The following is a 22,851-nucleotide window of genomic DNA, read 5'->3' on the forward strand; positions in this document are numbered from 1 at the left end:
TATAGAAATCTCACTAATGTGCATTCGTTTTTCTTTTCATATAACTTTCTGCTGAGATAAAATCACTTTAAGCGGATTGTGCCAACATTAAATGTTTTCATATAATTCAGCATGAAAAACTAGTTTTGAGATGATCTCTCTACTTGATTATAATGGCGCCCCTTAGTGTTTAATTGGTATACTAATGTGCAGGTCGCACATTCTCAGTTCTATCCTGCACCTGCCTCTACTGTTAGAGTCCAAAAGGACATGCACCAGAACTGTTATAGGAAAGAGCTGCAGCAGAAAGGACATGCCCGCGCGCTGTTATAGGGAGATGGCTGCATCACATCATGGAAGGAGGACCACCAACTAGGAGCGACTGAATCTTGCGGTAATTCTTGAAGGTACAGAAGTATTTGAAGTATCTCTGAACATTGGCTTACAAATATACAGTGTGTGCAATTGTAATGTGTCTGTGACTGGCCAATCTGTGCAGCAAACTGGGGGAGCGCAGATCCCAGCCCCAGGCGATTTATTACTTAACTGTATTCACTATCGGGCTGTCTTGCAGCACCGCTCTAGTCTATAGTACTATCTACCTGTGGCAGGATGAGCCGCTCCCTTGGGCTGCGGGCGAGGGTTCCATTTTCCATTACTGTATGTACAGTACCAGCCCAAAAACTTCTACTAGTACAGTATAAAACGCAGAGTGTGAAAGAAATATGGACACTAGGTAAAAAAAAAAGGTAATACATGTTCCTGGACAGTGGAAGGAGCCACAGCATACACAAATACAGCACATCCACAATAACGCACATGTAAGGCACTGTAGGATTTTCAGACTACAAAACAAAAAAACAACTGGAAGTTTTTACCAATGTGGTAAATGCAACCGATGGTGGGAGAGTGCAAGCAAATTAGATTTTAGGTGTTTTATAGAACAATGGGGACAAAACCGACCTAACAAAGCTTTTAAAAATCTGTATCAGCTACAGAAACCTCACATTCCTTAAACACATTGCAAACCATTGACCTGACTCCATGCAAGCTACAGTAAGAGACCAGCTACTGTATATATTAAATCTATAACCGCATATATCAGCGCATCCCCAGTAGCTGGCGGCTTTTCAGCTGAAAGTTCTTCTCCAGTTCACACAGAGCCTGCGCCCGCACATTGGCCGCCTGCAGCCGCTGCTTTAGTTCTGTGCACTTTTCTTGGGTAGGGGGATACTTGCTCCCATTACGGTTCTCCTTGCTCTCTGTACCAAAGTGGACGTTCTTCTTGCTGCGTATAGAAGACGATTTCTCCAAGGTAGGATCTGTAAATAGAAGGGAGAGGGTGATACAAGGAAAAAAAATATGTATATATTAAAGGGGTAGTCGTATTAAGACAGAATAGGGTATTTAAGTGTCTGATAGGAGAGAGGGGGGGGGGGGGTCTAGCGACCATCCATGGCCCCCCCCCCCCCGATGATCACAAGAATGGGACCCTCATTTGAATGGCGTGGGAGACCTGAACGTGTGTCCACCTATCCATCCAACTTTATTGGACTGTCGGAGATAGGCGAGTACATGCATGATAACTGCTCCATTCAGAAGGGGAAGCTCAGTGCACTGGGAGGCTACAGCGGCTAGCCCTCCTCCAATCAGGCACTTATCCGGGGATGGGGGGGGAGGGGGGGGGGGAGAAGTTGTCTTAAAAGGGCAAACACAATAAAAAAAAAGAAAAAAGTCTATTCATACATGTTAGTCTATGAATGGATTCTTAGAGCTAAAAGGGCTGCAGAACATGGTAAAATGCTCAATAAGCTCCTGTAATGGACAGCAAGTTCCATGAAACTGAAATTCAGTACTTTGAGACATTAAATCCCTTTTTTTTTTGGGGGGGGTATTTCTGATCAGGAGATGACACGCACCACCCCTTCTTTCTGAGAAGCAGCAAGTCTAAAGTCTTAAGGGCATTTAGGGAAAGTTTAAAGGACTCTATAGAAGAGGCGCTCTCCAAATTAATTCCCCTGTTGTGTGTCAGTGAATGACAACATTCTTCTTACCCTTCAGAGGCTGTTAAGTTTTAACCATTAGAAATGGCTTGGCCTTGAATGACGTGTTAGATTGTTCCTGAAACGCACCTGTTGTCAGCTGCGACGTATCAGTCAAGCCGACGTGACCGCTGAGGATTGTGCTTGGCTGCAGCGGTCAAGGGACCAAGCTGTTGTCCGGTCCTTTGGGGACTTGAAGTGGCCAGGAGCTGAGCAGCGGTGGGACCACTGCCTGGTGAGTTTTTTTATTTAGACACACAGGGGTAGTTGGCTGAAAGGCCAGACAACCCCTTTAATGACACCTTTAAGATTTAGGACGATGAACGTAAGAGGCTGGCAGGTTTTACTTTTTTTCCCTTGTAGGTCAGGTCATTCTCTCTCCCCCCCACCATACACTAGTCGCCATAAATTGTTAGAAGAACACACTACAAAAATAATTTATTCAACATCACAAATACTCAACGTAGACAAGACACATACTAACACAAAGGGTTAAAAAGGGAGACTACTCAGGATAGTTCTGCCAATCAAGTAAAGCTTCGAGAGGCTTTCTGTTGGCTCTCATACCTAGTGCATTCTCCACACCAGCGCCATAAAACCGTTGCTCCTTAAGGAGATTGAAGTTCTTCATCAAGTTTTCTGACCTGAAAACATAAAAAATGAGCAAAAAGTCAAAATCTGAACAGATATATTAGTATCAGCCATGTCCAGTCTCAAGGGGTGGACTGGGAACTTAAAAGAGGTCCTCTTATTTCAGTAAGTGGCATTTATCATGTAGAGGAAGTTAATAGAAGCCACTTACTAATGTATTGCAATCATCCATATTGCTTCTGTTGCTGGCTGAATTCATTTTTCCATCACATTATACTTTACTCTGCAGGGTGGTCTGTAACCATCGATAAATCTATCAGTGGTGGTCGAGCTTGCATCATATATGAGAAAGCACCAGCCTATGTGCACTCCCACAGTCCTGGCCACCAGAGAGGCGGACTCTTTTTCCTATAGTGTGCAAGCACGACCAACACTTATGGATTGCAGGGTGGTTTGTAGCAGTGTATAATGTGATGGGGAAAAAAAATGAATCCAGCCAGCAAAGAAAGCAATATGGATAATCACAATACATTAGTAAGTGCCTTGTATTAACTTTCTCTACATGATAAAATGTTTATTGCTTAAGTGAGACAACCGCTTTAAAGTGGCCCTGGAAAAAAATATATATATATACTAAAAGTGGCCCCGTTTTGTAGTCTGGTCCAAATAGATGGAAGACAGCGTCAGCAATACCATATTGCAGCACATTATACCACCCCAACAGAGCTAAATACCACAGTCCAGCACAAAATACATCCCCAAAAACTTCCACTGGCCGGCCGTGAGGAGGGCTCCGGCGGCACCCTGGGCAATTTCCCCGTAAGGTCTATGGCCAGCCCACTCCTGCCAGTCTCTGAACACAGATGTTGAATCTAGGAGACTATGATGTGAAACACATGCAGAACTCTGAATGAGACCATCACTTTAAATGTAAGTTTTGGGCAGAGGGCGCAATGTGGCTGTTCCCAAGCCACAAATCCCAGCCTGACCACAGGCTTTACTTTTGGACCATTAGGCTCCCCATTAGACCAGGATTTGTAGCTGTAGTGTGGACACTGAAACACTCCAACATTATGGCAGTCTGAATGAGGCCTTAGTATATTTTTGTAGGAATACCACAAAAAACAAGAATATACAGATGGGCCAACTTACATAGTCAGATAACCTCCTAGTAGATCTAATATGAAGCGGTCAGACTGTGTGACCCACTAGGAACAAGAACTGATGTGAGAAATGACGATCTCTTCACAGCTCCGTGGAAGATGTTGGCGCAATAGGGTTAATTACTCTTACCGGTAATTGGATTTTCCAATAGCCTCCACAACGGCACTCACAGGAGGGTGCCCCCCACCTCCCCAGGACAGGAAACAACGTAGAAGCTCAAGTTTAAAAGGCCCCCTCCCTTTTCCTGCAAAGAAAGTGTACTGAAATATTCTAATAATACATGATCACAATTATGGAGCATATCCAATTTGTAATGTCTGAAAAAGGTACTAGGGTTCGCCCAGTGGCTGCCCTGCAGAATTGATCCACAGAAACCGCCCTTGTAGAATGTGCCTTTATCTCTTTAGGGGGGAGTAAAGCCCTTCTGAATGGAGCATAGTTCAAGGATATTTCTTATCCACCTTGAGATGGTACTCTTGCTTGCTGCAGATCCTTTTAGAGTTAATCTCAAGGATACCATGCACTTATCTACCTCGCATATCGTGTGGTCCTCCCTATTGGAAAGGTACCCACAGTAATACATTGACTTCGGTTTCCAATAGCTTCTATTTACCTTACGGCTGAAGTCCTTCTCTGTCCAGGTGTATATCTCTTTCTACCAATTCGGGACTCACTTGCACGGATCCGGTATTTAGAGCTCACAGCTCCCGCCCCGGCGCTCTCACAGAGCAGCCAGTGACGTCACTCCTGCAACTATGGACAGTTGCAGGTTCCAAAATTCTACCAACGCGTTTCAGGCAGATCGCTGTCCTTCCTCAGGGAGAATTACAAGGCAAATCTTGTTAGGTGTCCTCTTAATGTGTGCTCGCGCTTAGGCCTCTTTCACACAGACGTCCCGGATGAGTCACGTGTGCATTGCAGGAAACCTGCGCGAGTGCGCACACAATTTCAGTCAGTCAGTTTTGACTGCGATTGCGTTGTTCAGTTTTTTTATCGTGTGGGTGCAATTTGTTTTGCACGTGCATGATAAACTGAATGTGGTACCTGGACCTCATCACTAAAGTTCAGGTTAGGTGTTCCGTAGATTTTATTATTTTCCCCTTATAACATGGTTGTAAGGGAAAATAATAGCGTTCTTAATACAGAATGCTTACTAAAATCAGGCTTGAAAGGTTAAAAAAAATAATAATAATAATTAGCTCACCTCATCCACTTGTTCGTGCAGCCGGCATAGTCTTTCAAGACCTGCAAAAAGGACCCTTGATGACAATCGCCCTCACGTGGCGACGTCAGCGCAGGTCCTGCTGAATGAAGATAGACGATGCTGTCTAAGACCGTGAGGTAAGGTGGTCTGCAGGAAAAGGCCTGGATTTCTCCAACTCTTCTAGCCGACGCAATTACCAATAAAAAGGTGGTCTTAAGCGTCAGAAGTTTTAGCGGAATATCCCGTAAAGAGTTCAAAGGGCGCATCCATAAGAACATCAAGCACAAGGTTCCAATCCCAAAGGAGGCATGTTAGAATGGACAAATGGACATAGTCTCATTGCCCCTTTTAGGAACTGTTTTATTAGGGGGTAGATCCGTGAGTTTTGTTTCTAGAAAATTACCGGTACTTAACGCTGAAACTTGTCTAAGTCCATCTTGTAGGAATTTCAGTATTAGGGGAATATCAGGATCTCGATAGTGACACCATCTATTTACTGCAAATTTCGATAAGGCTTTCCATGTTCTTATATAAATCTTGGAAGTTGTGCCCTTTTTACTGAACCAAAGGATGGATATTACTGGATCTGACAGACCCTTTTGTTTCAACATAACTTGTCCAGCCTCCAAGCTGATCAGTGTAATTGAGACACACGTGGATGAGATACCGGACCCTGATGTAATAGGCATCACATGAAAATTATCATATGACCTAACCCCTCAGGTGAACACCGTATATAATAAAAAAATAAAATAAAATTTGTTTTGTCTCCCTACATCACAAAGAGTAATACCAAGCTATCAAAAAGTTATATGCACACTATAATAGTCATCTCATACCAAAAAACATGAGCCCCTACCCAAGACAAATCGCAAAAAAATAAAAATTATTATAAATGATTACTACATCATCACAAAAAGTGTAATATAGAGCAACCAAATATAGTACCCTAAAAATAGTACCAACAAAACTGCCACCTTAGCCCGTAGTTTCCAAAATAGGGCAATTTTATTGGAGTTTCTACTCTAGGGGTGCATCATGGGGTCTTCAAATGTGACATGGCAACTTATAATTATCCCAGTGAAATCTGCCCTCCAAAAACCATATGGCGTTCCTTTCCTTCTGCGCCCTGCCGTGTGCCCGTACAGGAGTTTACAGAAACACCCTATATGCGGTTGTAAACTACAGAATCAAGGCAATAAATATTGAGTTTTGTTTGGCAGTTAACCCTTGCTTTGCTACTGGAAAATAAATAAATGGATTTAAATGGAAAATCTGCCAAAAGAGTGAAATTCTAAAATTTCAGCTACATTTTCCTTTAATTCTTGTGGAACGCCTAAAGAGTTTAAAAAAAATAAAAAGTTGGAAAAATCAGTTTTTAATACCTTGATTGGTGTAGTTTCTAAAATGTGGTCATTTTTGGGTGGGTTCTATTATGTAAGCCTCACAAAGTGACTTCAGACGTGAACTGGTCCTTAAAAAGTGGGTTTTGGAAAGTTTCTGAAAAATTTCAAGATTTGCTTCTAAACTTCTAAGGCTGGGTTCACACGGGCGTGTCCGGATTAGGTCCGGATGCGTCCCGGTGTATTGCAGCAAACCCGCGTGATTAGGTACGCAATTGCAGTCAGTTTTGACAGCGATTGTGTGCCGATGTTCAATTTTTATCGCGCGGGTGCAATGGGTTTTACACGAATGTGATAAAAAAACGACTGTGGTACCCAAACCCGAACTTCTTCACAGAAGTTCAGGTTTGGGTTCAGTGTTGTGTAGATATTATTTTCCCTTATAACATGGTTATAAGGGAAAATACTATCATTCTGAATACAGAATGCTAAATAGGTGATCAACTGAGGGTAATGGACCATGTGATCTGACGTCACCACAGGTCCTGGCCGGTAATTTATCATTAAAGTAGTAAAGAAGAGACCGGGAACTACGCGATCAAGAGGAGAAGGGGAGTTAATTTTTTTTAACCCTCAATTGATCACCTACTAAGCATTCTGTATTCAGAATGCTATTATTTTCCCTTATAACCATGTTATAAAGGGAAAATAATACAGTGAATAGACTGTCACCTAGCAACCATGCGTGAAAAATCGCACCGCATCCGCACTTGCTTGCGGATGCTTGCGATTTTCACTCAGCCCCATTAACTTCTATGGGGCCTGTCCTGCGTTAAAAACGCAGAATATAGAGCATGCTGCGATTTTCAAGCATTGCAGAAGTCATGCATGAAAAAAAAAAAAAACGCTCATGTACACAGCCCCATTGAAATAAATGGTGCCGGATTCAGTGCGGGTGCAATGCGTTCACCTCCCGCATTGCACCCGCGCGGAAATCTCGCCCGTGTGAACTCAGCCTAAGCCTTCTAACTTTCACCCTCATCAGAGTCTGGATCACATGGGAATTCCGATATCTGTGAGGTTGATGGTTGGGGGGGGGGGGGGGGGGGGGGGGGAATAAAAAAATCACTGCGAAAGGTGCACCACAATGATATGCAACTGACACTGGCCAATCCCTCAAGCTGATGTTAAGAACTGAGACAGGAATACATTGGCTAAAGACTTGGTTCTTAAGATCAGCTTGAGGGATTGGCCAGTGTCGTCAGTTGCATATCATTGTGGTGCACCTTTTGCAGTGTTTTATGTATCTTTGCTAGAGGTTTTTTACGATGATGGCCTCACTGCCCTATAAAGCAAGATACATTTGTTCTGCACAAGCAAGACACTGATGCGCTCCATGCTGCCAACATTCCCCTGATATCTCCCAGGCCTCCGACATCATGAGCCAGCGGAAGTGACGCACACGAGAGTTCCGGCCTATTAAGCACATGCACGCGATACTTCGCTTCCCGCAGGTGCTGTAACCGGGGAAGCGGATGCCGGGGCCACCTTCACTGAAGGGCTTATGCCAAAAGGAACGGGACAGACGTGCCAGGCTCTCTTCAATCCCCGTCCCCTGCACAGACCCTCCCGGATGGGACAATCTACCAGGCCGTGCGAATCTTCACTTGAACTCCCGACTCTGCAGGAGTGGCTTCCATGCGAACCCTGAGGGCAGGAAACAAGTGAAGCGGGTAAAGGGAGGGAGCCCTTTTAAACTTGAGCTTTTACGTCGTTTTCTGTCCTGGGGAGGCATGGACACCCTTCCTTTGAGTGCAGTTGTGGAGGCGCCGGGGAAAATAAGCATGAATTTTAGCAAAGCATGATATCTGTATACTTAATCTCTTGTTGAATTCCCATTGAAAGTAAATGTAAGCGATTTTATTGGCCCATGTTCGGAATAGCGACGTTTCAGACCATATACAAGGGATTTTTTCATTTTTAGATACCAACTAAAGAGATATAATGTCTTACCTTGTTAGTTTGTCTTCTGCAAGTCTCTCCCGTACACACAGCTCTCGCTCTCGTTCTAGGAGGAAAAAATAAAATAAAATGCTGAGCAAATCCTACTACAAATGTCATGCCTTGAGAACTTGTGACTGAATATTTACACATCTGATGGGGTGGTGGGTGTTACAACAGTGCCTAGGACCCAAGTGATGCTTAGATTGAAACAACTATTTGCAGGGCATAAATTGAGTGCAAGAAAACACCAAATCCCCATATACTGCCGACAGTGAAAGCTAGCTGGTGCGATAGTAGGGAAAGCCTCCGCCTGCTGCTGCTCGGGTCCCTCTACGAGTTCCTGATACCAACTCAACACAGGAAATTCCAGCTCGGTCAGCACTTGAGGCCTCTGAAAGGCTGAGTGGGCATTTCCAGTGTAATGAGATGGGAGGTAGGGACCACAGGCAGTACCATAATAAGAGCACAGGGATCAGTGATCGCCGATTTTATTTACTCTGCCATTAGCAACCATTTTCCTGCTGGAAAATTATTTAAAGGGGTTCTGCACTTTGTTTTAACTAATTATCTATCCTCTAAATAGATCATCAGCTTCTGATCGGCAGGGGTCCGACACCCGGGACCCCCGCCGATCAGCTGTTTGAGAAGGCAGCGGCGCTCCAGTAGTGCCGCGGCCTTCTCACAGTTTACCGTAGGCCCACTGATGTCACGACTAGTATCAACTAGTGTGGGCGGGGCTAAGCTCCATTCAGTGAACAGAGCTTAGCCCCGCTCCATTCAGAAAGACAAGACAGACTACCTAACAAGAAAAAAAAAAAAAAAAAAAAGCCAAAAGCATATTTCCCTGTAGGCTTTCAGCCAAGAAATGGAGCTGGCAAAAAAAAAAAAAAAAAGCCAGCAAATGTGAATCCATCCTAAAAGCGCTTCCCAGGATTTTAATACGGATGTCTTATTCTCAGGATAGGCCATTAATATTTTATCAGCCGAAATCAGACACCCCCCCACCGATCTGTTCCAGAGTAGCTCTGGAACTACTCCATTACAACTGATCTGCGGTGTGTCAGAATGCGGCCAAACAGATATTGCAAGCCTATCAATATTAAAATTCCAGGAAACCCCTTTAACGGCACAAGATTTTTCATTGTTAGATTCCAAGAGCCATATTGTATTTATTTTTTTACACTTTACCATCAGTGCAGTAAAAACAGCAGTTCCGCCATGGTTTAGTTTTTGCCACAGTGGGGGAAAAAAAAACACATTCTATGGATCATTAGTGGTGCCAACTGTTTTAGTTAAGAAGTCCGGTGAGCGGCCACCTTAAAAACAGCGGTTGTGAAGAAGTTAGCAACATAAAACGCTCCTAAAATAAAATTATAACATTTATGGTGGAGGGGAATGCCGCTTTGAGGCACCTCACTATTATCATGGAGTTCAAACTGAGCAATACTTTACACTGAGGTGTATGTTCTTCCGCTTATACATTTGTTTGAAGTGAAGCCTAATTTAAGGACATGGAACTTGGCTTTTGAACCACACATTTGGCTGAAGGGTATGGTAGTAATCCCAATGGCGTATATATTAAAATGATCGTACGCTCTAGTAGCTCCTCTCGTTCCTTTAAAGCCTTCTCCCGCGCCAGCAGCTGCTGTTCTTTTAACCGTAGCTCAGCGAGGACTGGATCCGGCTGGAGAAGTTGGTCTTGTTCTGCAGATCGACGAACACGCTTCTCACTTATTCTGTTTTGTTCCTCTAACACCCAGTCTGCTAATAGGGAGTGCTGCAATATCTCCTCAATGGAAGGTCTTAAGTAATCCTGTAAGAAGAAAGAACCACTAAGTCACAAAATGCACATCTACAAAGCGAGACAGACACTGGTGGAGTAGTAGAGTGCAATGTACGACTTCTGCTCCATTCAAACTACTCCAATTTTATTTTTGAGTGGTGATAAGGAACGATGGCTTAGGACGTCCATTCCAGTGATCGATGGGATTCTCAACCAGATATTTATCAATTGTGATTATTTGACAAATGTTCCCTGTGGGAAAACCCTTTTAACATGGGAAAGAAGTAACTTCAGCGTGTCATGTATAGTCGAGTACTCAGCAAGGGAATCCAGGGGCCGCAGGGAGGCCAAGAGCCCACCACTAGTCTATAGACTCAACTACACAGGTCTGTTTAACACCGTCCAGGGGCACGAACGCCTGTCTGTAGGTGAGCACTTTACCAACTCATGCTTGTTCCAGGGCAGTTACTCAGGGCTCCAGATGGCGACTAAAATGGTCGCCAATGCGACTTAGAATTTACAAATGGCGACAAGACTTTAGTCTTGTCGCCATTTGCGACTATACCCGCCGCCGCAGCTGAATACAGCGGCGGGGCACAGGAGATGATAGTTCTCTGCCCCGCCGCCGATGTTCTTCTCAGCAGCGCAGTGGAGGAGTCTCTCCCTCCCCCCCCCTGTGCTGCTGCCGCCGCCTCCGCCAGTAAGGAGAGAGACGGGAGGAGGAGGGGAGGGGCTGTGGCCACTGCGCCACCAATGAAGAAAACTGACCTGTTAATACAAATACAAGAGGTGGGTGCCGGAATCAAATAGCCGGTCACTTGGACCTTAGCGTGTCTCTGCAGCCTCTCTGACTAGTATTACTAAAACTAAATCTTTATTATGAATACATTAAAACAAACTTCTTGGGAACAAATTATTAAAAACGCTCAGGAATCGGTTAGGTCTGGGATGTGATAACTTGTGCTTATGAATGTGTAGTTTCAATATTTCAATCCATGTCGACCCCGAGGGGTTAACTACTCTCTAATTCTCGAGCTTCTTAGATTGATTCCTATCTACCCTTCCTGACCTAAAAATTTAAGAGCCTGTATCCCTACATGTTTCACCAAACGATTCGGCGTCTTCAGGGGATACTATACAGGTTCTGAGTTGGGGGCGGGGTCAGGGCTTTTAAACCCTCGGTTTGATTAGGATTTACCATACAGCCAATCACAGTCACCTTAGGGTGGACCTACATGAGTGCCCACCAATGAGTTAGGCTGCCTGGACATACGTCACCACTACATCAGCGACGACGTCCTCCTGTTGGGCCGTGAGCCGCCTACATGATCTTCCATCGCCCGTGATGTCACTAGAAGTGCGCCGTGCATGCGTAGTTTCGGCGCTCGAATCAGCTATCGATTCTTGCCGTACTCGCCTGTCGCCCGAGCACATTCTACGGCGCGTGCGGCGACCATCTGCCCTTCATTCGCCGTATTGTTATATTGCGCATGCGTCCGCACTTAGGATTTTCTCACGGATCCATATTATCCCCAATGGTAGGTGTCCCATTTGTGGAGAGAAATTCTAGATAGTCCGCATGAATTTATTATTATTGCATCAGTACGTGTGGATGATGTTTCTATCCCATCATATATATTAAAGGGTTTCTACCACTTCGTTTTCACATAATTAGGTGTCAGACACTAGCGATCCGCTAGTGTCTGCTCTGCCAAACAATCCTAATATAATAGCTTTTGGGGCAGCCGTTTCGCTAAAAAAAGAGCTTATATTGATATGCTAATGACCCTCTAGGTGCTATCGGGGCGTCATTAGCACCTAGAGGATCGGTCTACCTTCACAAAATGCCGCCGCCCAGCGCGTACCTCCAGCCCGCCCATCTCCTCCGGAATGCGATCAAGCGGACGAATTCTTGCGCATGCGCCGTGCGAGTCTGTATTCGGCGCATGTGCAGTGAATGTCCGACCGCTTCCCTGCTCAGACATCTCCACTGCGCCTGTTCCTCGGAGCACTATGACGTCATCGGCGCAGTGGAGATGTCTGAGCAGGGAAGCGGTCGGACATTCACTGCACATGCGCCGAATACAGACTCGCACGGCGCATGCGCATTCCGGAGGAGATGGGCGGGCTGGAGGTACGCGCTGGGCGGCGGCATTTTGTGAAGGTAGACCGATCCTCTAGGTGCTAATGACGCCCCCATAGCACCTAGAGGGTCATTAGCATATCAATATAAGTTCTTTTTTTAGCGAAACGGCTGCCCCAAAAGCTATTATATTAGGATTGTTTGGCAGAGCAGACACTAGCGGATCGCTAGTGTCTGAAAGTTAATTATGTGAAAACAAAGTGGTAGAAACCCTTTAATTTTTAAGGGCTCAGGGGCATTATAGGTAAGGCTGCTTTCACACTAGCGTTCGGGTTTCCGTTCGTGAGCTCCGTTTGAAGGAGCTCACGAGCGGACCCGAACGCAGCCGTCCAGCCCTGATGCAGTCTGAATGGAGGCGGATCCGCTCAGACTGCATCAGTCGGGCGGCGTTCAGCCTCCGCTCCGCTCGCCTCCGCACGGACAGGCGGACAGCTGAACGCTGCTTGCAGCGTTCGGGTGTCCGCCTGGCCGTTCGGAGGCGTGCGGATCCGTGCGGATGCGTCCAGACTTTCAATGTAAGTCAATGGGGACGGATCCGTTTGAAGATGCCACAATGTGGCTCAATCTTCAAGCGGATCCGTCCCCCATTGACTTTACATTGAAAGTCTGAACGGATCCGCGCAGGCTACTTTCGCACTTGCGCACTTGCGAATTTTTTTAAAGTTATTAATGCAGACGGATCCGTACTGAACGGAGCCTCCGTCTGCATTAATATGAGCGGATCCGTTCAGAACGGATCCGCCCGAACGCTAGTGTGAAAGTAGCCTAACAATGTTGCTCAAAATTTTTTGGGTATATTGCCCATTCTGCAATAGTAGTTATTAGCCTCACCTATCTCAATGGAAAGGCACATGCATGCATCATGTATATTGTAAAATCCCCACTGTGATATACTATATAATGTAGAAATGTGGATATCTTTTTATCACAATTTGATATATGTACATATGTCTCTTTAGGAAATACTCTACTATGTAGTGTGTACTCTCGACAGAATTTATGATTTTTTATATATTTTGTTTTTTTAGGATATTTACAGTGATTATCTACTCTTAATGTTTTCATTTCTATCCATAGGACCATTACTCCAGAATTCTCACCCCATATATACAGGACCCCCACCAGAAAAACACGGCCCCCCAGGCGAGTGATATCTACATTGCTGCCTCCTATAGCCATTTTAGATGCATCTTGATGTGGGCCCATTTATTATACACCTCTACCCCCTCCCCCTTCCTTTAAGAATTTTTTTTTTTTGGGGGGGGGTTGGGGAGAATAACTATACTTGTCCATTTTATTATTAGAATTATATTAGTTATGCTCTTCTGAATTTTGTAAGGAAGCCCGTTTAGTTCAATTTACAGAAATGAAGCGAAGGTAAAACCTTCATTAAGCCCATTCGGGGCTAAAGAGTGGAGACGATAGATCCATTTGGTCTTTTTGTTGTAACTTACGGTCCACGCTGCCCTGCCTAGGAGAACTCTGCATCTTTTGTATCCCCCAAATCTTCAAACCATTATGACATCTCTGTAGATGTCTGGACAGAGGTGTCTCTTCACTTGTGTCGAGAATGCTGAAATGTTTGGAAATCCTCCTCCTCAATTCTTGAATGGTTTTTCCAATATAGAGTTTGTCACACTTGTAGGATCCTGTTTTGAGCCATGTTCCCTTACTCTTAGGGGTTCTCTGAAAGTGACTCCGGACCAGCATTTATTTTAGATTGGGGCCTCGTCTATGTGTAATACTTGGATTTTTTGGAAGTATCTGTCTCAGATCTTTATCCGTCTTCAGGATATGCCAGTGTCTTTGAGGACCCCGTACACCCTTTTATTTTGCACGCCGAATGTGCCTATACACCTCACAATTTTCTTCTGCCTTTCTCTTAGTAAGCAGTTCCTCTCTATCAGCATTGATTGCCCTATTGTACGCTCGGTGCAAGACCTTCTTGGGGTAGCCCCTTATTTGAAATCTGAAGTATAGAATGTTACTCTCTTTATGGAAGGCCTTGATTCCTCCTTTCCCATCCAATGTAATTTTGAGATCTAGAAAACTGATACCCTCCGTTTGAATCTCTGTAGTAAAAAGGAGTCCTAGTTTATTGTTATCCAACCCATCTGTGAATTCTGTGAACTTCGTGGCCGTGCCATCCCCAAAAATTTAAATGTCGTCTATGTAACGACCCCGGAATAAAATTAAATCAGTGTACTGCGTATTCTCATCTGTGAAAATGTATTGATCTTCCCACCACCCAAGGAACAGGTTAGCAAAACTTGGTGCGCCAACCATCTCCATTGCTGTGCCATGTGTCTGCAAATACGTGCCGTCAAACAAAAAATAAATTGTGAGTGAGTAAAAAACGTAAAAGGTGGATAACAAAATCATTGTGATTATAGAAAATGTGTCCCCTTAGTGTATAGTGTTTTTGCCGCTCGTATCCCCATTTTGTGTTCTATACTTGTGTATAGGGCCTCGACATCAAGGCTGGCTATTAGGGTATTGGGACCTACGTGGATGTCCTTCAATTTTTTTACCATATCTAACGTATCTTTTATATAGGATGGGAGGATTTCAACAAAGGGCCTTAAAAATAGGTCCACATATGTGCCGATTCCTTCTCTTACATCGTCAGATTGTTACCTACTTTGAGAGCAACATTGTTACCTATAATGCCCCTGAGCCCTTAATAAATTAAATTGATGGGATAGAAACATCATCCACACGTACTGATGCAATAGTAAAAATAGTAATAAATTCATGCGGACTATCTAGAATTTCTCTCCACAAATGGGACACCTACCATTGGGGATAATATGGATCCAAGAGAAAATCCTAAGTGCGGACGCATGCGCAATATAACAATACGGCGAATGAAGGGCAGATTGTTGGCGCACGCCCCGTAGAATGTAAACGGGCTCGGGCGACAGGAGAGTACAGTGCAGGCGCGGAAGAGAAGAATCGATAGCAGATTCGAGCGCCGAAACTGCGCATGCACGGCGCACTTCTAGTGACATCACGGGCGATGGAAGATCATGTAGGCGGCTCACGGCCCAACAGGAGGACATAGTCGCTGATGTAGCGATGACGTATGTCCAGGCAGCCTAACTCATTAGTGGGCACTCATGTAGGTCCACCCTAGGGTGACTGATTGGCTGTATGGTAAATCCTAAACAAACCGAGGGTTTAAAAGCCCTGACCCCGCCCCCAACTCAGAACCTGTATAGTAATCCCCTGAAGACGCCGTATCGTTCGGCGAAACATGCAGGGATACAGGCTCTTTAATTTTTAGGTCAGGAAGGGTAGATAGGGAATCATAACCTAAGAAGCTCGAGAATTAGAGAGTAGTTAACCCCTCGGGGTCGACATGGATTGACATGTGAACCTACACATAAGCACAAGTTATCACATCCCGGACCCAACCTATTCCTGAGAGTTTTAATAATTTGTTCCCAAGAAGTTTATCTGAGTTTTAATGTATTCATAATAAAGATTTAGTTTTAGTAATACTAGTTAGAGAGGCTGCAGAGACAGGCTAAGGTCCAACCTTGCGTGGCAACCTCCTGCGGGATCCTATCGTTTGTTATAATATTGGAATCAAATAGCCGGTTAACTTCCGCAGCTCCCCGTCAGAGGTTGGGTGCCGGCTATTTGATTCCGGCACCCGCCTCCTGTATTTGTATTAACAGGTCAGTTATCTTCATTGGTGGCGCAGTGCGCCCCCCCCCCCCCAGTATAATAAACATTGGTGGCACAGTGGGCAAAGCCAATGAGGGTTTATGAGGGTTAAAAAAAAAAATAATAATTAACTCACCTCCTCCAAATGATCGCGTAGCTGCCGGTCTCCTGTTCTTTCTTCAGGACCTGTGGTGACGTCACTGAGCTCATCACATGGTCCATTACCATGGTGATGGATCATGTGATGTACCATGTGATGAGCACAGGCCCAATATAATAAACATTGGTGGCGCAGTGGGCAGTGCCAATGAGTGTTAAAAAAATAAAAATTAACTCGCCTCCTCCAATTGATAGCGTAGCAGCCGATTTCCTGTTCTTTCTTCAGGACCTGTCAAAGGACCTGTGGTGACGAGAGCAAATCAAAATTTTGGTATTGAAACAACCCTTCACCGATCTGATCGGCGTAGCGTTGTCACGATGCCAAAATTTTGATTCGATTTGGCGACTAAAAATTTAATTTGGCTCCTAAATTTTTCAGTTCAGGAGCCAATGGCTACTAGGTATTTTTTTTAGTCTGGAGCACTGTTACTACCCAGTTTCTGCAGCAGAAATGGCTGCCTGTCCAGGGGTGAAAGATTCCCAGGAGAGAGTTTTAGAAACATGGCTACATCACGTGGCTACAGAACATAAGGTCCGTTTTTTACCAATAAAATTCATGGACAGAAGATTTTGAATGACAGTAAATACGTGTTGCCCGGGTCACAATTATCATTTCATTACAACTCAATTCAACATACGCTCACCTTCAGATTCAGCATTTTTGTAAGAACTTGGTTCAGTTCTTCAGAATATCGATAGGGGATTCTCCGAAATTTTCCTATTCTGATTTTTTCTGCCAACTCTTTTTGGTTAAAGGCAGTAAATGGCGGCCTAAAAACAAAATAAAAAAAAAGTATATATAATTGAAATAAAATAAACACACTACACACACCTTACTACTCACAAAAAGTTAAGGATATTTGGCTTTTGGGTGAAATTTATGGAAAACATAAAAAGTTCCCACTCTAGTGATTTTATTATATCATGAAAGTCGGGCATTTAAAGGGCTAATCTGTCACCCCACTAAACTTTTTTTTTTGGGGTACTTATAATCCCTATACTGCGATATATCTATACATTATGTTATTAATCATTTTCGTTCTGTAGATAATGCAAAAAACTGACTTTTATAATATGCTAATTACCTGTCTACCAGCAAGTAGGGCGTCTACTTGCTGGTAGCAGCCGCAAAAAAACGCCCCCTCCTCTTGTTGATTGACAGGGCCAGCAGCGATCTCCTCCTCCCGGCTGGCCCTGTCTGCATTTCAAAAATCGCGCGCCTGTCTTGATTCGGCACAGCACTCCCTCAGTGCGCCTGCGCCGATGACGTTTTCTCTTTCGGTGACGTCATCGGCGCAGGCGCACTGAGGGAGTGCTGTGCTTTTCTCAGAGCGCCTGCGCCGAATCAAGACAGGCGCGCGATTTTTGAAATGCAGACAGTGCCAGCCGGGAGGAGGAGATCACTGCTGGCCCTGTCAATCAACAAGAGGAGGGGGCTGTTTTTTTGCAGCTGCTACCAGCAAGTAGACGCCCTACTTGCTGGTAGACAGGTAATTAGCATATTATAAAAGTACGTTTTTTGCCTTATCTACAGAACGAAAATGACTAACATAATGTATAGATATATCGCAGGATAGGGATTATAAGTACCCAAAAAAAAAAATTAAAAAAATTTTTTGTGGGGTGACAGAAGCCTTTTAAGTAGAAGCAGCAATGGTGATTTCCGAGTCAAGATGCAGCCTGTAATGGCTGAAGAAAGTATGGGGAGAGCTCCAAGAAGCGGCTCTACATATCTGGGCCAGAGAAGCATCAGCCCAAGAGATCGCAATGGCCCTGGTAGAATGAGCCCCAAACCCCGCTTGGAGGGGGCAGACTAAGGGAAGAATAGGCAAGAGAAATAGAATTATTTCACTGAACGCATCCTCAGCCAATCCGTATGATTCGTGTAAAAGGCCTTAGAGAACAGTAAGTTGTGCTAATGGACATGTGCATTCAAAAGTTTAGAGAAGGTCACCTGTAAGGCCAAATATCCCTAACTTTTAGACAAAAAAAAAAAAAAAAGCGATCATTGGAATAGTACAATCATTATGGTTAAAAGGGGTTATCCAAAGTACAAAACATGCCCCCCATAAAGATTATACCTACCCCACTCCCCGCGTCGTTCCTGATTGCTTCACGGCCACCGCTGCATCTCCCTATCGCGCAGATCAAAACACCCAGCGACGGTGAGGAGCAGCCAATAGTAGGCCGTGACGGGGACAAGCCTTCCTAGGGTCACCCGAAATGCTCGATGTCAGACCCCTGTCAATCTGATATTGACGACCTATCCTGAGGATAGGTCATCAATAAAAAATAACTTTGACAACCCCTTTCAGTCCTCCTGCACTTCCCGCAGTGCTGCTCCAATGCTTTGCTTACTCAACTGCAGTGATAACATTACATCAATATGTGACCGCTGCAACCAATTACAGCCTCAGTGGTCACGTGTCGTTATTGCCAAGTCCTCGCTGCAGGAATTTACAGGCAATTATGGCAATTATTATTTTAATGCTTCACTCTCAGCCAGTTATTTTAAGGCAAGGTGGAGAATTTATTAAAACGGTCTAAAAATAAATAAATCTTTGTTGCCAACAGAAATTCTACAACTACCTAAATGCTTTATTCACTTCTGTGGCAGTTAGGCCTCTTGCACACGGTCGTTGTGCTCCCAAGGGCGTTTTGGGTGCCGCATACAGCGGTTCTGCAATACATGGGGCACTGGCCGTGTACATTCCGCATCACGGATGCGGACCCATCACGGAGATGCGGCGCGGAACGGAAGCACTATGGAATGCTTCTCTGGGATTACGATCCGTGCTTCACTTTCGCAAAAAAGTTCTATATTTTTTTTTTTATCTTTTTGCGGAACGGACGGATCATGGACCCATTCAACATGGACCGTAAATTGGAGGTCCCCAATGCATGGAACAGAACCACAATGGCCGTGTGCAAGAGGCCTTTGAAAAACAGGCCTTAAAAGGTTGTGATTGGTTGCTATGGGCAACAAAGACAGTTTTCCTAACACTGCCCCAATGTGCTTACCTGTTAATTCCCTGTCATTCCAGAGCTGCCACTCTGGTGCGCCCGCTGATCTTCGTATACTAGGCAATGACATGAAACTGACAACATGTGACCACAGATTGGCTGCAGTGGTCGCAAGTTATCAACGTAATATCGCTGCAGCTGAAAAATACAGCGGTTTATTATTTTTTCCACAATTTATCCTCACCCCCAAAGCAAATAGTTTTTTGTTTTTTAAACAAAGGATCCCTTTCATTTGAAAGGGCACCATGTAATACTAGATCTCTGTGTGGCCATTAAAAAAATAATTGCCCGACTACTTTGCCACAGCACCAGGGTGGAAATAGGAAAATCCTATTAGGAGGCTAGAGAACTGAGGAAAGCAGAGGACATGGTACTTACGAAAGAGCGCACAGCTCATAAAGAAGGCAGCCCAGGGACCAAATATCCGACTTCTCATTGTAGGACATTCTGTTCATCTGCTCCTAAACAAGAGGAAAATATTAAGTCCATCCCAAACTGGATGTACCCTGAGGAACGGTGCCTACTGCTCCGTCAGGACAAGGAGAACGGTACAATCGATTTCTTTACAAGATCTGATGAGTACGGTGTACCACGACCTGTAGACAGGTTCCAAGTGTCCATTATCTATACAGTAATACCAGACCCTATCAGGGAGCCACATACCGAAAATACCCGACGACGATAGATGCGACATGGATAAAAGGTACTTACAGGCGACATGTAATAGGGAGTGCCGACAAAGGTTTTTGCAAAGCTGGTGTCATGGTGCAATATCCTAGCTAAGCCAAAGTCACCGAGCTTCACGTTCTTCTTGGCATCGAGGAATATGTTGGCAGGTTTCAGGTCCCGGTGGAGAACAGTAAGACCGCCATCACCTCTTTTGTGACAATCCTTTAGGGCTAAAGCAAGCTGGGCGAATACTCGCAGTATGAAGTCCTCTTCTAAATACTGCCTGTGGGGAACAGAAGAAACGAAGGCAAGAACATTTAGGAAGACCTGTAGGCTATAGAGCGATAGCGACGCCAGTGGCTACAGTCTATATACAGCACCGTATGACGGCATACTTCATGTACAGCTGCAATATACACAAAGTCATCTTCCAAGGAGCCCCACAGGCTAAAACTGCCACCTACCTCTCCTTGGTGCATTTGGAGATCAGGCTGGCCAGGTCTCCTCCCTCACAATACTCCATCACAATATAAAGTGTAGTATTGGTTCGGTCTATTATACGGTCGTAGTAGCGCACAATGTTGGGGTGTTTAAGTTCCCGTAACAGGTTCACTTCGGACACTAGCATCTGCTTCTCAGACTCGCTCATGGTGCCGTAGTCCAACTCTTTCCACACAAGCACCTGCAGGACATACATTTGTACTGTTACATATACACATTTATAGCTGGTCTATCCTGACTTTAGGCCCTACTGAAAGTCAGCAACCTTACAGATTACAGCCACAGCAAGTGGGCTGAAGTGGTTGTTTAATGTTTGAGCAGACATCCCCTAGGGACCTCCCCTGAACATTAAGGGGACAAAAAAAAAAAACACTTACCTGTCCGTTGCCAGCAGCTTCTAGTCCTTGCAGGTCCAGGAAGCGGCTTGGTCCCATGACTGCTGCAGCCAATCAAAGGCCTCAGTGAACACAACGGCAAAGCAGTGTTGTACCATTCAAGCTACCATGACTGCTGAGGCCTGGGATTGGCTGTAACAGTCACAGGGGACCAAGCAGCTTCCTGGTCCTGCGGGAACCGGAAGCAGCAAGGGATGGAGCTGCGGAAGGACCACAGACGGGGAGTGGGGTCTGTTATGTCCAGGGGAACAGGGCAGGACCCCAGGGATTGGCTCCAAGGACAACCAACCCCTTTAAGACAATGTTAGGCTGTGCTACAGTGTTCTTCACAGTGGGAATGTGGAAAGAAGCATACCATCGCTTTCTAGCATTAGAAAATTGCTTTAACGGTGGATACAAATGTCTCAGATGCAGATCTATCTCCAGAAGGGGGGGTCTCCAAGTCCCGCCTCACTAGTCACTGACCACCACATGCAGGGGGAACGAATGGACAGGTGACTCAAACGTTCCTGTGATTCAAGTAGCCGCCTCTCCATTCATTCTTTATAATGGTGAAGGGACGACTTCTGGAAAAATGAAGGGACGACTTGCGCTACCCCAAGTGAATGCAGCTGTGCACAGCGGGAAGACCGGGAGCGGCGCAGTGCTGAACCCTAGTCATAGGTCGTCACTATGAGAGGAGAACACGACTTTAATAGGTTTACATCCCTTTTTATTTTACAGTTTGGATCATTTAGTGCAGACGGCACAGGCCAATCAACCGGTGCAGCTTTCTTACCGTCGGCGACACTGCAACAGATGTGAATGAGAAGAGTCACGTACAGGACATCAGCCATCTGTACAGGACTCTCAAAGGTTTCTATTGCAGAAAATCTAACACCGCTGGAAGCAATGCCCTAGAGCAGTGATGGCGAACCTATGGCACGGGTGCCAGAGGCGGCACTCAGAGGCCTCTCTGTGGGCACCCGCGCCTTGGAAAAAATCTATGGCGTACCAATATGCTTTAGACTTTTCCTGCCATTCATCAGCACAGGACGCACTATGAACAGCACAGGCAGCACATTGTATGTAGGCTAGTAAGCTATTATAGCTAAATGATAAAGTACATGGAAGATATACTATATTGGTATTCAGGGTAAATTGCCGTGTTGGCACTTTGCAATAAATAAGTGGGTATTTGGTTGCAGTTTGGGCACTCGGTCTCTAAAAGGTTCACCATCACTGCCCTAGAGTCTAGTCAAATCAACAGCCCTTGGCTTAGAACGGTGTCAGATTAGGGATCTTTCATTCATTTGGACTGGATCTGAAGTGCATGACCCGGCCTGACAGATTTACCATTGCTCAGTCAGACAGATTCTGCAGGAGCTTTATAAAACTGCCATAAGTGGAGTCTTTGCTCATAGAAACCTGTCAGTCTAACTTAAATGTCCAGTGTCCCTTTACATGAAGGTAATAACCAGATTGATCGCTTTAAGCAACTAATTCGCTTTCCCTACGCAGCAGTTTTGATAAGTTACCCCCATTTTCTCGCACTGGTTATACACAGTCACACAGACAGGGGGCGCTGCCCGAAGAAGCGCAGGTGAGCAGCTCAGCACAAGGTGAGGCCCTCACGTGATCAACAACGGTTTCATCCACAGCGCCACCTAGTGTCAAGGTTGTGAACAGCTCTACAGACAGACAACCCTCGCCACGAACACCAGCCCGCACTGACCGTCCCGCTACCTCGCAGCCACCTACCTTCCCGTCGGTTCTCCTACGGATCTTCTGACATTTCCCATAGGAGCCAGAACCTATCGTGTACAGGACCTCGTAGTCCTCCACCCTGGACGGCATGCTCCTGGAGTTTCCTACTCGTATACGTCCCCCCTACAGCTCTTAGGTCCGGGTCGGAATAACCGGACACAGAACAGTCCCGGCCCCTGCAGCCAAACCCCACACAACCCTAGAAACCGTTTGAACGTAGTGCCTTCCTAGTGTCTTGCGCGGTGATTGGCTACAGGCTATAAACTTCCCGTCTGCTGATTGGCTAACGGCTCCTGGCATCTCATTCGCTGATTGGTCGTTGCGATCGACACAGCACGCGGCCTCCCAGCTGTTGTTGTCAGAGTCAGCGGTGGAGTGGGCGGGGCTGGAAGCTGGTTGCCAAGCGACAGACGCGGCGCGATTCGAAAGCGG

At 45.3% G+C, this 22,851-nt stretch overlaps 1 protein-coding gene across 1 annotated transcript; it reads right to left on the reverse strand.

Annotated features, from left to right (window-relative positions):
- Nucleotides 1-716: 716 nt before the first annotated feature.
- Nucleotides 717-22,639, reverse strand: NEK2 (NIMA related kinase 2). The gene is made up of 9 exons (XM_044290762.1): nucleotides 22,414-22,639; nucleotides 20,242-20,459; nucleotides 19,820-20,060; nucleotides 19,487-19,569; nucleotides 16,729-16,855; nucleotides 9,921-10,140; nucleotides 8,337-8,391; nucleotides 2,589-2,665; nucleotides 717-1,301 (listed from the first exon to the last, which is right to left on the reverse strand). The coding sequence occupies exons 1-9, from the start codon at nucleotides 22,507-22,509 to the stop codon at nucleotides 1,081-1,083; spliced, it is 1,338 nt and encodes a 445-aa protein (XP_044146697.1). The 5' UTR covers nucleotides 22,510-22,639; the 3' UTR covers nucleotides 717-1,080.
- Nucleotides 22,640-22,851: the final 212 nt, after the last annotated feature.

Source organism: Bufo gargarizans, chromosome 4, assembly GCF_014858855.1.
Source record: "Bufo gargarizans isolate SCDJY-AF-19 chromosome 4, ASM1485885v1, whole genome shotgun sequence".
Taxonomy (NCBI): Eukaryota; Metazoa; Chordata; class Amphibia; order Anura; family Bufonidae; genus Bufo; species Bufo gargarizans.